Source organism: Vidua chalybeata, chromosome 1 (assembly GCF_026979565.1).
Source record: "Vidua chalybeata isolate OUT-0048 chromosome 1, bVidCha1 merged haplotype, whole genome shotgun sequence".
Classification (NCBI taxonomy): domain Eukaryota; kingdom Metazoa; phylum Chordata; class Aves; order Passeriformes; family Viduidae; genus Vidua; species Vidua chalybeata.
Window position 1 is genome coordinate 109,704,850 of NC_071530.1, and position 14,115 is coordinate 109,718,964.

A 14,115-nucleotide genomic window follows, 5' to 3' on the forward strand; every position below is an offset into this window, starting at 1 on the left:
ACCGTACTATTACTATTAATACAAATAAGAACTTACAGTATTGATATTTTCTACATCCACAAAGAGCAACATGTTGTCCCCTCTGCCTTCTTCATCCCCAAGTGCATTACTTCTGCAGACAGTGGCCCGAACGTGCAGAGACCGACTCGTACAAATAACTGCAGTGTGCCTTAATACTCTGTGACTAGGAAATGGAGGAGAGAAAAGAAAAGAGAAAAAAAAAAAAAAGACAACATTTTGAACAACCAGGACTGCCCAGAACATGACACCAAGAAATTTAGCTTTTATGTTTGTCAATATTAATGCCATTAGACAATTTGTTCATTCCAACCAAAGATACACTTTTCACTGAAGATACCCTATCAAACATACTTTATTTTTAACCATCTTTCTGCATGGGTAGGTGCTCTTTAAACACACAGTCTCAGCCAGTGTGAAGTATTGGAGAAAAAGGTTCAGGTGTTACCATGAGGAAAAACACTTAAGAAATGTTTCAGATGTAAGACAACTGGCAGAGTAAAAGTGAACAGACATGTATTGGCACACAGATATCATTAAGCTATTTAATGCCACCAAATACTCTGGAAAAGAGTTTCTGAGTAAGTCAGAGAAAGACCACTACTTAGCCACATCTCTTGCCATAAATATTTACTAAAAAGCACTTAAGAATACCACTGCATTCAATAAATTTCCCTGAAAAGAGAATAAAAAAAAAAGAGAATCAAACCACAGCTACCCTGTCTAGTTCTAGGCATGCTCAATCTCCAGGACAGCAGTCCCTTTGTGATATATTCCTGCTTTTCTAAGGATGAATTAATCTTTACAATTCCATTCATAGACACCATCAAAACATATGAGCTTTTCCTATATAGAAGCTTTTAGTTACCATAACTTCCACTTGGAAACATTTTAGAGGCATGTAAAAGTTTGGTACACATTACCTACTAAATATGTTGAAATATGTGACACTTGGTTTTGGGAGGGAAAAATCAGTGGCTTCCTAAACTCTAATTCACAATATCATAACTACAGAAGAAACTTTTAAGTTTTGCAGTTAATATTCAGATATACAGATATCTGTATAGCTTTCAAGTGGCACAAACTGCATAATTTTTGAATACTTAAAAGCTATCCTCAGTCTACAAAGAGCACTGTTAAACCACAGCAGTTCTCTTAAGTTCCCCTCAAAACCTCAGTACAGTAAGGAACAAGTACATTACTCAAACAACCCTCTGCATCTCTCAAGTACCTTTTTCTGAATACTATGAGTTGTAAGGGGAAAAATTCCTTATTCTTACATACTAGCTTAGAGCCAAATTAAATGCTAACTTTGGTATTTCAGAAGCTACAGAAAAATCTAAACCAAGGGTGCATTTGCATGACTTCAGTTTTGAAAAATGCTACTGATCCACTCTCAACCATCTTCAACTTACTCTGCTTTGGTTTACACCACAACCAGTCTCACAGCACATGAACTTTGTTTCTCTCTCAGAACTAGCCTAGAAAACAAGCTTCAGCCACAAGAAGACATTCAGTCCACCTTACTAGAGCTTATCTGAAGTAACCATGGTACAGACATCAAGTGTACAGGTTTAGGCTAGGATAGTTAATTTTCTTCACAGTAGCTGGTAAGTTGCCATGTTTTGGATTTTTGCCAGAAACAATGTTGACACAGGAATGTTTTTGTTATTGCTGAGAAGGGCTTGCACAGGATCAAGGCCTTTTCTGCTCCTCAACCCAGCAAGCACGCTGTGGTTGCACAAAAGGGTGGGAGGGGACCCCTAACTGACCAACAGGATATTCCATACCATATGGTGTTATGCTCAGCAATAAAAATAGGGAGAAGGAGAAAGCAGGGCCTGATGATGTATCTTCCCAAGTAATCATTAAACTTGATAGAGCCCCCTGTTTCTGAAAACCTGCCTGCGCACAGGAAGTGGTGAATGAATTTCTTGGGGCTGTTTTAGCTTGTTGTATCAAACCTGACTGTGGACTCAAGATGGTCCAAAAAGGAACTACACAACAGCATGCAAGTCAAACTTCTTTCTGGAGGGGTTAAATACGAATATCCTTCATTACAATACAATTACTAACCAAATTTTAACAATAAAATCTTTCATTCAAGGTCGACAAGATTTTGTTTTATAAAATGTAGAAACAAATCACCCTATACTTCAGAACATTAGTTCCAGACGGACTAAATACAAACAAAGGTTGTTTTAATTCCATTAACCCTCCTTCTATTAATTTATTTTAATAATTTAGTATTTTAATAATTTTAGTATTTACTACTTCAATAAAAGCAGCATAGGCTATACAATTTCCTATGGAAATTAGATCATATAGTTGAAAAAATATTGCTTAGAATATCAGATAACAGGCCGTTTTCACATCATCACAGTGAATGAGAGAAATTCAGTAATATTTACTTCTACCATTACAATCACAGAATTACAGAATCTAATGTGTTTAATAAGTATGACAGAAAAGATAGATTAGAAGAACTTACCACATTTTTGAGTGCTTTTTAATACCTTCGTAGTAAAACAAGAAGTTAATTTCATGAACACCTTCTTCATCTGGTCCCCGTAACCACATTGGCAGCTGCACTGAAGCCCCAGGAAGAAGAACAGCATCAGGAAGTGGAACCTGTATTACCTCAGGTGAACCTCCTGTGCCAACCCCAAAGTCTGCAGAAGAAGCTGAAGACAGCAGTGCTGTTCGCACAGAGGTAGGATCTGTCACAACAGTCTTGTAAGCACTACAGTTCTCAGAGGCTGAAGGACTTAGTGGTGTTAAAACAGCAGTATTTCCACCAAAAGTGAAAAATTCTGGATGCTTGGACACGACCTTTAGCGCAGTAAGAGGACGCTTGCTTACGTTCACAAATTCTACATACGCTTTTCTGATTTCTCCACAGAGAAGCCCTGTAGGAAAATTTATAAAAAACACCTGTATGGGAGAGAAAAGGAGAAAATAAAAACCTGAACACTGAACCAAGCTGGGAATGCCAGGAAAACAACCATTAATACAAACTATGCTGCTGCCTAGAGCTTCTTATGGGGAAGTGAAGAGGGAGGTGCAGATGTCTTCATCCTGAAATCCAGTGATCAGACATGTGGAAATGGCTCAAAGCTGCACCAGGGGAAGTTCAGACTGGACAGATGCATTTCTGTATAGAGAGGGTGGTCAAACAGTGGAATAGCTTTCTACAGAGGTGGTCGATGCCCCAAGTCTGAACTGTTCAAGAGGCATTTAGACAAAGCCATTAACAGTGTAACTTGGTCAGGCAGCTGGACTGGATGATCACTGTAGTCCCTTCTAGCTGATCCATCCCACTCTATAGGCCCCTGTCATTAACAATTACCCAGACCATTTTAATCACCTTAGAAAGGAAAAGCACTGTATTTTAATTAACCAGCTGGAATAACTTTTCTAGATTAATGGCAAGCAAACAGAAAGAAGTTTCTTTGCCTGTCCCCCATTTACCTTAAAATCTGGCTAATAAAGCTGTTGCTAACTAAAATTCTAAAGGGAATATAGCAATTTCAGGAGGATACTAATTTTGAGGTTTCAAGTTTTAATTTAAAAAAACCCACACAAGTTTGTCACTGACAGATCAGAAATTACCTGGAAAGATTTAGGCATTGTTAAAATTATATTTATAAAGTGCATTCAGTTATTTTCTCTAAACTGCCAAGAGGAAGTAGCTACATACCTCTAACAAAGGCATTTCTTCTGTAATAATGGGATCTAAACGTCGATCAGGTCCATATTTAATTGATGTTTTTTCCTCTTTTGTGTTATTAAGTCGAGGTCCTTGGATTTCTAAATCTTGTCGTCCTCGTACAGATAACCCATTGGAAACAAACTTTCCTGAAAATATTTTTAGAACTTTTGTTTAGTTGCGTTTTTTTAAGTAATTCCTGACTTTGTCTCTAAGAAATGATCCGAAGCTACCAATCCAATCTCAAAAGTTAATTTTTGTTATTGGGCCGATGCGGTGTTCATTGATTAAGCAGCACCACCAACAAAGAACTAATCAAAGCTCACAGTCACATGACACATGGCTAGTTCAAGTTCCAACAGCCAGTGATCCATTGTTGTGGACTTTCTCTGCCCTTCAATAGTTTGACTAGAACTGGAAGGGAAGTGGCAGACATAGTGCACAAAGCTGATGCATTCATTTCCTTTCCCAATTTCTGCCAGGCTGGAGAAGTCACTTAGAGGATTATTTCCTTTAAAGACAGCCACCACTTCCCAATGTTTTTTATTCAAAAGGTTTCCAGCCTCTAAACAAGCTTTTATTTCATTCAGACACTTTCACGTGTTTTAATCTCCATTTCATCTAACAACTAGATTCTCCACGTGAGAGACAGTTTCAGATGAATGATTCAACAAAACGGATTAAGTAGCATGCAATTAATCGATTAATGTAAAGGAAAGAGAATTCAAGATGCTAAAAAAAAAAAAACTATCAGCCAAATTTAAATTTAGGAATCTCTAAAAAAGTCTTCAGTGCAACATTTAGACAAAAGTTGAAAGTTAACAACGCAAAAAGATGTGGAAGAAAAATTAACAGCAAGAGAGTCCATGGAAGTTGTTACAGATTCAACATGGCATAGATGGAATATTTACATTTTGATTTTTTTACTGGTTTCAAAAATTCATCAGATTTAAAAGGAGCAGTAACGTATTGATCTGGCATCCTTCCTTGTGGGATTCCTACAACAGCCAATTTGTTCTTTTCCCATTTAGTTGTTTCTCTTATTTCTTATTTCTACATCCCTATCTGATGGAAGGCCTTGTATCATGGTAGTCAAACACCAGACACTAGAATTTAGTTCTACTCTGCAGAAGCCATGTCTCCTCCATCCAGAAACACACAATTTAAGGTAATAATACACTTACCTGTCTGTAATCCAATAGAAGGATCTATCCCATCAAATGACACAGCACCTTGAACACTGCCAAGATTATAAACGACTCCCAGAATATGTAGCTCCCCTGTTTGATGGGGAAAGAGCTTTAGTCTTGCCTGTGGAGATATGTTAAATTTTTGTTGTTGTTGCTACTAGAAAGAAGTATTATTACAGTTAAATGTTGAATTGCTAAACACACTCACAGCTACATTTACTTTATAGCTGTGTCAGCTGTAACTGCAACAGTAAATATAGATCATTAATACACACAGAATTCACCAAACCAGTTCACAGCTGAGAAATGCTCATTACATTAGAAAAAAATCCTTAAAGTTAACTTTCACTGTGATTAACAGGGGCAGAATCACAGAATGATTGAAGCTGGAATGGACTTCTGGAGGTCATCAAGCCCAATTTGCCTGCTCAAGCAGGGCCATCTAGAGCCAGCTGCCAAGACACCACCCAAAGGGCTCTGAACATATCCAAAGATGGATACCCCACAATCTCTCTGGCCAGCCTGTGCCAACTGCTCAAGCACCATCATATTTACAAAATAAGTAAGTGTTATAAATTAAGTTATAAATGTTTCCTGATGTTCAGGAGTAGCCTCTTGTGCCCACTGTTTCTGGTCCTGTCACATTTATACAAAGTGGTAAGATATATGAGGTACTGGAATTTCTCATTCAGTCATGTGTTCTGTCAGTTTAGTGTTAAGTTCAGATCATAACAAGTCTGAAATGCACACTAAGTTCAACACTAAAACACTTTTTTAAAACAAAGTATAGTACTTACCACTTTTGTCTCCTCACTATTTATTAAAAATTCTGCTATTGCTTCAGTTCCTACCATATCTTCATCACACATACCCTGAAAAGAAGAAACAACTCTTTAGATACTATTACTCCTAGGCAGAGAAAGTTCCATAAATAATATTTCCAATACCCTTCCTAAACTGCTCAAGGGAAAAAATTATACAAATTTCCAAACAGTTAGGAAAAGCAAGTGCTGCATGCTCAGCTCCTCAGCATTTATGAATTAAAAAAGCAGCTTGAGAGCTCAGTAAACATTTATTTAAGAGAAATTTAAGATTTAGCACTGTAAATTGGAACTATTCCCAGTCTGTTTCATGGATATTCACAGAAGTATTTATCACACCATTAAAGTAGCAGTTCAGATCAGAACAGAAGGGAATGTGAGAGAAAGCCTTGAGACTTAAATTATGTGGAATCATGTTTATAACTCTGGTAAATACTTACAGCACCTTTAGAGATCACTGTGTTCTCAATGTTTTGGCCAGGAAAACAAATTATTTAGGAATTTACTGTACTACTCAGTATTAGAACCAATTAAAACCTTTAAAATCTGGATATGATAAAGTCCATCAGAGCTTTTGGCATCAGTAGTTGAAGTACTAAGTCAAACAGTAGCACAACAGCTCATCTATAGTATTCAAAACATTAATTTTTAATACAATAAATGTTCATTTCTCTTCTAATCAAAATATTAAGATGTTTCTATGTTATATAAGCACAGTTCTTCAGATCACACATTTCACTATGTATAGTGGCTCAAATAAGAAAAGGGTATATTTGATAATCTACCTACTGACACGCATATTTGCAGGTCAAGGCTAGTGTGACTCAAAATAGGCATAGCACTTATACAATGAAATCTTGGAAGTATTTTGTTTTGCATTCAGCTTCACAATACACATTAGAATTTTTTGCTAACTTGGTTGCTTTGTGCCCTACAGATCTAGGAAAATCTAGATAATATAAAATTATTTCAGTAGCTACTATTTTTCTTGCTTTTTTTTTTTAGTTTACACTTAAACCTTCATGTTTAATGTTTATGCTTAAATGTTTTCATACTACAGAATTTTGAATACTCAATATATACTCCATACCTGCAGTTGTTTGGTTTGGAAATGGATGAAGAAAGAGTAGCTTTCCTTACCTGCTCTTTTGTTTCTCCATCATGCTTTGCACTGAAGTCTTTAGGTTGAAACTTCCACAGCAATGAAAGGTCAGTCAAAAGAAGTGGAACTTTCAGAGGGTTTCGGAAGGACACTTCTACAGTTATTGGTTCTATCAATAAAGTGCACGAAAATAATGACAACAGGCTTTCCCCACCACAATCTGAAGGCTGTCTCGAAGTATTCACATACAAACAACTTGCACAAAAATGTTGGTTCAAATATCTAATAAGACAGGAAATATTAATACAAATTTATCTCAGTTGATTTCTGTAGTGTAAAAATCTTAACCTTACCTTCTATCACAGCAAGCGGAAATTTGGAGTTATCTGAGTAGCGATTTAAACAGAACTGTGTTGGTTGAAAGTTTGAAGGTATTGTTCCTTTATTTATCACAGACACAACCTGCTCCTCGAGCTCCTTCCACTGTTGTGATGATTCCGAGTCATACTCCTGATCCAGGCTTACATGCGTAGCTGCCTGCTTTTCACCTGGGAAGAGAAACACGGTCTTAAAGGCAAGAACTGTGATGTGCAACAGCTGCATCAGAGGGTTGCACTGGCAGTTTGGTATCTAACTATTCTTCAAATATTTTAAGTTCTAGGTCACTATAATTCTTATGCTACAATTGATTTTAAAATTGAATTGTAGGACACCTTGAAATACTCACATTGAAGACAACACTGAGAATAATTTGAACATAGTTCAATTTGGATACCACAGCATTCCAAGATTTTAGCAAGCTACATAGTATACTCAGGCTACAGATCATTTTTACTTTATAACGGACTACAACCCCACAGTACAACCTTGGATTATGGAAGAATTTCCACTCAGCTTTCTTTATGCTCAGGAATCAGAGTATTTCAAATATTTCATCCTAGAGGAAGTTAACTGTAAAGCTAATTTGTAGCATTGCCACTAGCGTCCTGTTTTTGCTACAACAATAATAATCTCTTTCATGAAGTTCATTACAGACCTGCATTGAAGCTTTCCAGGTATGACAAACAGTGACAGTCCGCACAACCACACACACAGATTTCATATTTATACAGGAAGTCTGAAAACATCCAGCCAGTAGATATTAAGCTCAAGCTTTTCTTTTGAAATATTTTTAAGCTACCCAGTCACTTTAGTTTTACATAATGACAGACTTCTTTTAAATGACACCAATTCCTGCATGTATTTTGGTTCCTTAAAAAAGGGACTTGAAACTGTTTACTTAAAATTTTCTAACCTTCTGCTGGTCGTCGATCATGGCCAAAGAAAACTCGAGTTGCTGAGCTGTTAATATATGGTAAAGGAAGCTGTGGTAAGGGACCATCAGGTGACAGCTGGGTTGCATTCTGGAATAAAGGAGAAAGAAAACAGTGTCATGTACGTTATCAATGGTTGAATGATAAGGAAGCCAAGTTAAAAACACTCAATGTTTGAACAGGGAGTACTTTTAAGATGGAATAAATAATTTCAATTAACTGTTTGACAGAGTGTTTTTTTGCTTTAATAGGAGTTTGAAGTTTGCAAAACCCTTATGGGAAAAGGAGAATTATTTTAATCCTGAAATCTAATCACTACCATGGTTGCATTGCTTTTATGAGCTTTATTTGATGCAAAGCTTGACTCTCTAACTCAGAATCTGATAAATTACATTTACTATCCCACCACCATTAAACAAGACTCTCACCAAAGTGAGCTGTGGGTTCAAACACCAGCCTTTGAGTAAGGTCTGCCATAACTTAAACACCACAGAAATCTGTTCATAACCTTTAAAATACAGTATCTACATGGCTGCATATTGTGTGGCAATATCAGCACTGAACACCCCATGATGTATATGCTATACTGCAATCCAGAATCACCCATTACCTTAAACACAACTCAATGAGTCACTTGATCCATCTAATTCTATCCTTATTAAAGAATTAAATTCACTATATGGATGATGACAGAGCTACCTAGTCTTTAATAAATATGTATTATCAAAAGCCCTCAAAATCATAAATTGATCAAAACAGAACAGATCAGTTTCCTCTAAAAATACATGAAACTTATCACAACTACAATTCAGCTATGACCCTCAAAAAGAAGACCTTATTGTAACAAAAACACATACATTACTGTGCTAATAACCCATACTTATACCCATCTGTGAAAGTACTACACACGTGAAATGCAGCATGTGCGGGTTTTTTGAAGCCCAAAGTAAAAAACTGAACTCATCAACTAGATTAAAAGAAAAAACCCAACCCTGGAACAAAGTAGATAAAACAGAAAATCATTTAATGATTTAACAGAAAATTGGTGGTAATAAAATTACTTATGACTCAAGAAACAGAAACAAGGAAGTAACTTACCTTATAGACATAAAGATATTCTCTTAAAAAAGCTCCTTGCTGAGCTGGAGGTTGTTTACTGTCATTGATCAAAATATGCCTGAAGGCAGACACAGCATTGTCCAGCTGACGAAGTGTAAAGGACTGACGACCTATGGTGAAATTAATGTGGTCTTCCGCAAGAGACCAGCCCTTCCCTTTGTAAACCTGCATGGCTTGACAGTAGCAACGTAAGGCATGTTTCTTCTGCAAGAAAAAAGGTAATTTGTCAAATTATCCCATTATCCACTGACTGTAATTATAACATTAAGAAGACTGAACAGTAAGTCAGAAAAGTACTTTTTACCACATCCCTGCCACTATGCAAACTGTAATGTTTCAGAACTGTGTCTCACAGAATCTGGTCAATACTAATCTAAGCATAGAAGTGCTTGTTCCTATACTACAGAGCCTGGCCTCCAGATTAAGTTCACATTTTCAAAGACTATAGTAACAGGCAGTAAGTTAGAAAAGCAAATAAGAAAAAAAATTACTTTTAAAATAGTGTTTGAAGTTCCTTTACAACTGACTGCTAAATTCTACAGAGCTCTACTGCCAAGCCTCAGGACATAAGCTAGATTTAATACAACTCATTCCACCCAAACTGAGCTTTCAATGTGATACTTTCAGCCAACTGTTGTTCAGTGTACGTATCTGGGACAAAAATCCATGCCAAGAAAACCAACAAAACACAGCCCTACATACAAGAAAAATTACCAATCATCATATCAGCCACTGGGAGATAGATGGCCTGATTCCAGTCAGCTACATAGTTCCTTTCCTGTACATATATCAGGATCCAGGCATTCAATCCCATGTCTAGGTATTGAACAGCTGTATAGACATTCACTGTACAGCTAAATCTCAGCTTCTAAAAAATGACAACAGCATTCCCTTACTTACAGCACTAACGGGCAAAAAATCTAATATACGTTCACACTGGTATGGTGATGACAGCAGAGTAGAAGCAGTAAATCCTTAACAAGAGCATGTACTAGTGACACTTTACTCCTACTATTCCTCACATCACAGATGCCAACAATGCAAAAATACTTTTTTTAGTCCTTACCAGGACAGTGAGACTGAGATTAGGAAGGGTGGGAGAAAATCCCCAGCCAAGACCACAGGGCTTTGTTCCAAACAGAATTTGATACCTTGGTTCTCCTGTATTATTGTCTTGCAATACCAACCTCAGCAGGAATCAAGCACAAGCTATCTATACAGAATATATCCCACAACTAATGCAGAAACAAAGCACAAAAGTTCTATCCAAAAAAGTTCATCTACCACCGTTAGAGCTGCCTGCAAAGGAATGTGAATGGGAGTAAAAACAATCTGTATTTCTTTAACTGCCACTTAACTCTAACAGCCAAAGAGATATTTTGGTGTGTCATGTAGTAACTGTTCATGCACCTGCACCTCCAATAAAGAACATGTATTTAAGTCACCAGGAAAAACAAATATTTAAATTTTGCTATTATTCTAATAAACTGAGTTTAACAAATAATTATCTCCTGCAATTCACTCTTATCTCAAGAGTAAAAATAATCCTTTGCCCAAAAAAGCAAAATTACTGTGTATAAAATGAGACCCAGAAATGAAAACACACATCACTTAAATTTCAAGTCAGTGATCTTCAGCATTACTTCAAAAACAGAAGTAAAAGGCTAGGGTGATCAATCCAGAAATCAATTTCAGAAGATTACAGAACAGAATACTGCAGACTAACACAGAAGTGTCAGAAGCCAAGCATCTTTTTCCAGACTAATGACACACTTAACATATTTTTCAAAGTATCTAATACCAGGCATTCTTTCCATATGGAAAGATAATACTTACCTGTCCTGCTTTACTAAATCTGTGGCCAGCCAATATCATATGAAATGCAAACTTTCTAACCATGGGACTTTTCATGTTTATAAAACAATGGGCTGCCTGCTCCAACAGGAGAGCACTGCGAAGATCTGAATCCTGTTTAAAAGGAAAAAAGAGGAATTAGCCTGAGTTGAATAAAACCATAAAGGTAACAGTGGTCTTCTTTTAATGCTAAGAGGGACAGTAACTTGTAAGAGTTCTGTGAAGTTGAAGATTCTTTTATATGCAAATATTATATACATATGTGAGCACATAAAGATAAAACTAAAAGTATTTTTCAATAGCATTCAATACCATCATATTCTTATTTCTTCCAGTGAAGCACATATGAACCTGTTTCAGTATGAGTAACAAAAGTATTTTCTGCTTTTTCAATTACTCAGGCTACAGTTTCAAACACCATTATCTCTGAAGCACTCTCCCACCTTTTCCCCTCCCTCCCCTGCAGATATTAAGGCTAGAACCAAAAAACAAGACTTCTACCAGGATGACTGAAAAATACAGGGAGCAATGAAACTTGGTAAATTTTTATCATGTGAACCTTTCAAACATATTGATTTCTTTATGTACAATTTCTTACTATTGTATCCTTCTCTTCTTCTGCCAAGATACAGCTATATTACTTTAACCAATCAGAACAGAATCTACTTGATTTTACCACAGCTGAACTCCATGCTATCAGTGATGCTCAAGTATGTATATTGACTACAAATATACTCTGAGACACCAGTATAGTAGCCTGTGAAGATTTTCCTTGCAAAAACCAAAATGCTCCACAGGCATACTATGTGCAATTTTAAGCTATAAAATGACTGTGCAAAGCTAATAGCATTTAAATTCCTTGCTTAAATATCTTAGGCTGCTCTTGTAAACATTTGTAGCAAACTTAAGTTGAAAGGGAAAGAATGAAGCTACAGAGACACTTGAGAAAGAAAATTACAGAACTAAACAGATTTATTCCATGCTTAAGTGGTCCAAGGAAGGTCTCAGAAGCATCATGTTTGGTGCAGCTGCCCATGAAGTCAGAACTACCAGTTAAGACTTCCCTCCAAGCTTTAAAGGAGATGCTACACTATTACTGGAATTACATTTTTCTTCACTCCTTTTCAAGCAAGATAATTCCTGGGTTAGAAGCTGATTCCATGGTTAATTTCCACCAATTAATGAAGTGTAGGTTTTCACTTAGAGAGTAAGGTTCTAATGATTCATACCAGCTGAGCTACAGTAATGCCTTAGTTGCTTAAACTATAGAGAACTTCTGATTATATATGGGATAGCATCCATTATGGCTCTGGCAAGCCATGCTAATACTTTTAATACGTGAGTTTGGTAAACTACACCATCCAAGAGCTAAGTAGATATCAAAGAAAATTAGTTACAAAGCCAAAGACAACATATTTAGTGTGGTTAAGGAAGTCAAGCATGTCATTTGACTAGAAAAATAATAACTGTACTAGTTCCTTCACTTACAGTGTACACAGTTTTCTTCACTTCATGCTTTATACCTGTTCATTTGCTACCTTTGGCTAGAAAATATTGTAGGACAAGAATCAGAAGGTAACCTAGAAGTGTTTGGGTAAGAAAACAAATAGTGAGAGGGCAGAAACAGAAAAAGCTACTACGTTTTACCTCACTGGTCAAACGAATCAGAAGAGCAGCTGCCTCTGAATATTTGCTTTGACTTTTTAAGATTTCAGCACTAAGAAGTACACAGCGTTCAGCCAGAACCATGTTCCTAAAGTAAAAACATGCATGTATTAATAAATATTTATCAAAATAAACCTCAGAGAACTCAAATCTTACTGATTTTCTACACATGGCATCAGACTGAGGTTCTGTTGCTTATTCTTCTTAAAGCAAAATATATGAAAGTTCACTCCCCACAAAACAACCACATACAGATTGACACATTAAATGTTCAATCCAACTATAACAGGAGCTTTATGAAAGTCAAAGCTGGAGAGCATTTTTATAACAGTATTGTATTTGTAAGAGTACCAAATAAAATGATCTGATAAACAAGAAGTCCAACAGCTAGAAGCAAGTTGTACCGGCAAGTTGTACCTGTGTACAGGTGCCCACCAAGCTGCTCTGTCACACCCCCTGCTCAGCAACACGGGAAGATCAGACTAAAAACCTCATGTGCTGAGAAAGGGACAGGGAGATTACTCACCATTTAGTCATGGGCAAAACAGTTTTATTTTGGAGAAGATTGAATTAATTTATTGAAAATTAAGAACTGAATAGCACAGTGATACATAAAAGCAGAAATAAAACACCTTCTCCTGACAAATCCTCCGAATTCTTCTACCTCCTCCTGCCCACAAGCAGGGCAAGGGAACAGGGAAAAAGAGCTGTGGTCACTTCATAACATTTCTCCTCTGCTGTTTCTTCCTCCACATCCTCCTTCCCTGTTCCAGTGTGGAGTCCCTCCCACAGATGCAGTTCTTCAAGTATTGCATGTATCCTTTTGTGCAGTGTACAGTCCTTCAGGAACTGTTTCAGTGTGGTTTCACCACAGGTCACAGCTCCTGACAGCAACCTGCTGTGGCATAGACTCTGTACAGACTACAGCCACCTTCAGGGTACATCCACCTGAATGGTCTGGCATTGGGACAGGCTACAGGGTAGATCCCTGCTTGCCCATGCACCTCCATGGGCTGCAAAGAAAAATCTGTTTCAGCATGGTCTTCACCACAGGCTGCAGGGAAGCCCCACCTTCTCCTGACCTTGGTATCAGCAGGGCTATTTCTCTCATTTTCTCACTCCTTTCTCACAGCTGCTGCACAGCTATTTTTACCCTTTCTTAAATGTGTTATCACAGAGGTAACAGCAGCACCGCCAGCTTGGGCAGCAGCAGGTTCATTTTGGAGATGAGTGAAAACTGATTCTGCCACAGGCAGCTCCTGCTGTCTTCTCACAGAAACCTTCCTTGCAGCCACCCCACAACCTAAAAATCTACCATGTGAAT

The 14,115-nt window shown here is 37.1% G+C and overlaps 1 protein-coding gene across 4 annotated transcripts in view; it reads right to left on the bottom strand.

Annotated features, from left to right (window-relative positions):
• Positions 1–14,115, bottom strand: part of TRAPPC8 (trafficking protein particle complex subunit 8) — a 51,427-nt gene that overhangs the window by 16,914 nt on the left and 20,398 nt on the right. For all 4 annotated transcript variants that reach the window (XM_053944031.1, XM_053944025.1, XM_053944014.1 and 1 more), the window contains 11 exons: positions 12,774–12,879; positions 11,109–11,240; positions 9,252–9,476; positions 8,135–8,243; positions 7,194–7,388; positions 6,879–7,009; positions 5,715–5,789; positions 4,912–5,038; positions 3,719–3,876; positions 2,510–2,952; positions 37–184 (listed from right to left, as the gene is read on the bottom strand). In XM_053944031.1, the coding sequence (XP_053800006.1) occupies positions 37–184; positions 2,510–2,952; positions 3,719–3,876; positions 4,912–5,038; positions 5,715–5,789; positions 6,879–7,009; positions 7,194–7,388; positions 8,135–8,243; positions 9,252–9,476; positions 11,109–11,240; positions 12,774–12,879 (1,849 nt within the window). The remainder of the gene's footprint in view (positions 1–36; positions 185–2,509; positions 2,953–3,718; positions 3,877–4,911; positions 5,039–5,714; positions 5,790–6,878; positions 7,010–7,193; positions 7,389–8,134; positions 8,244–9,251; positions 9,477–11,108; positions 11,241–12,773; positions 12,880–14,115) is intronic.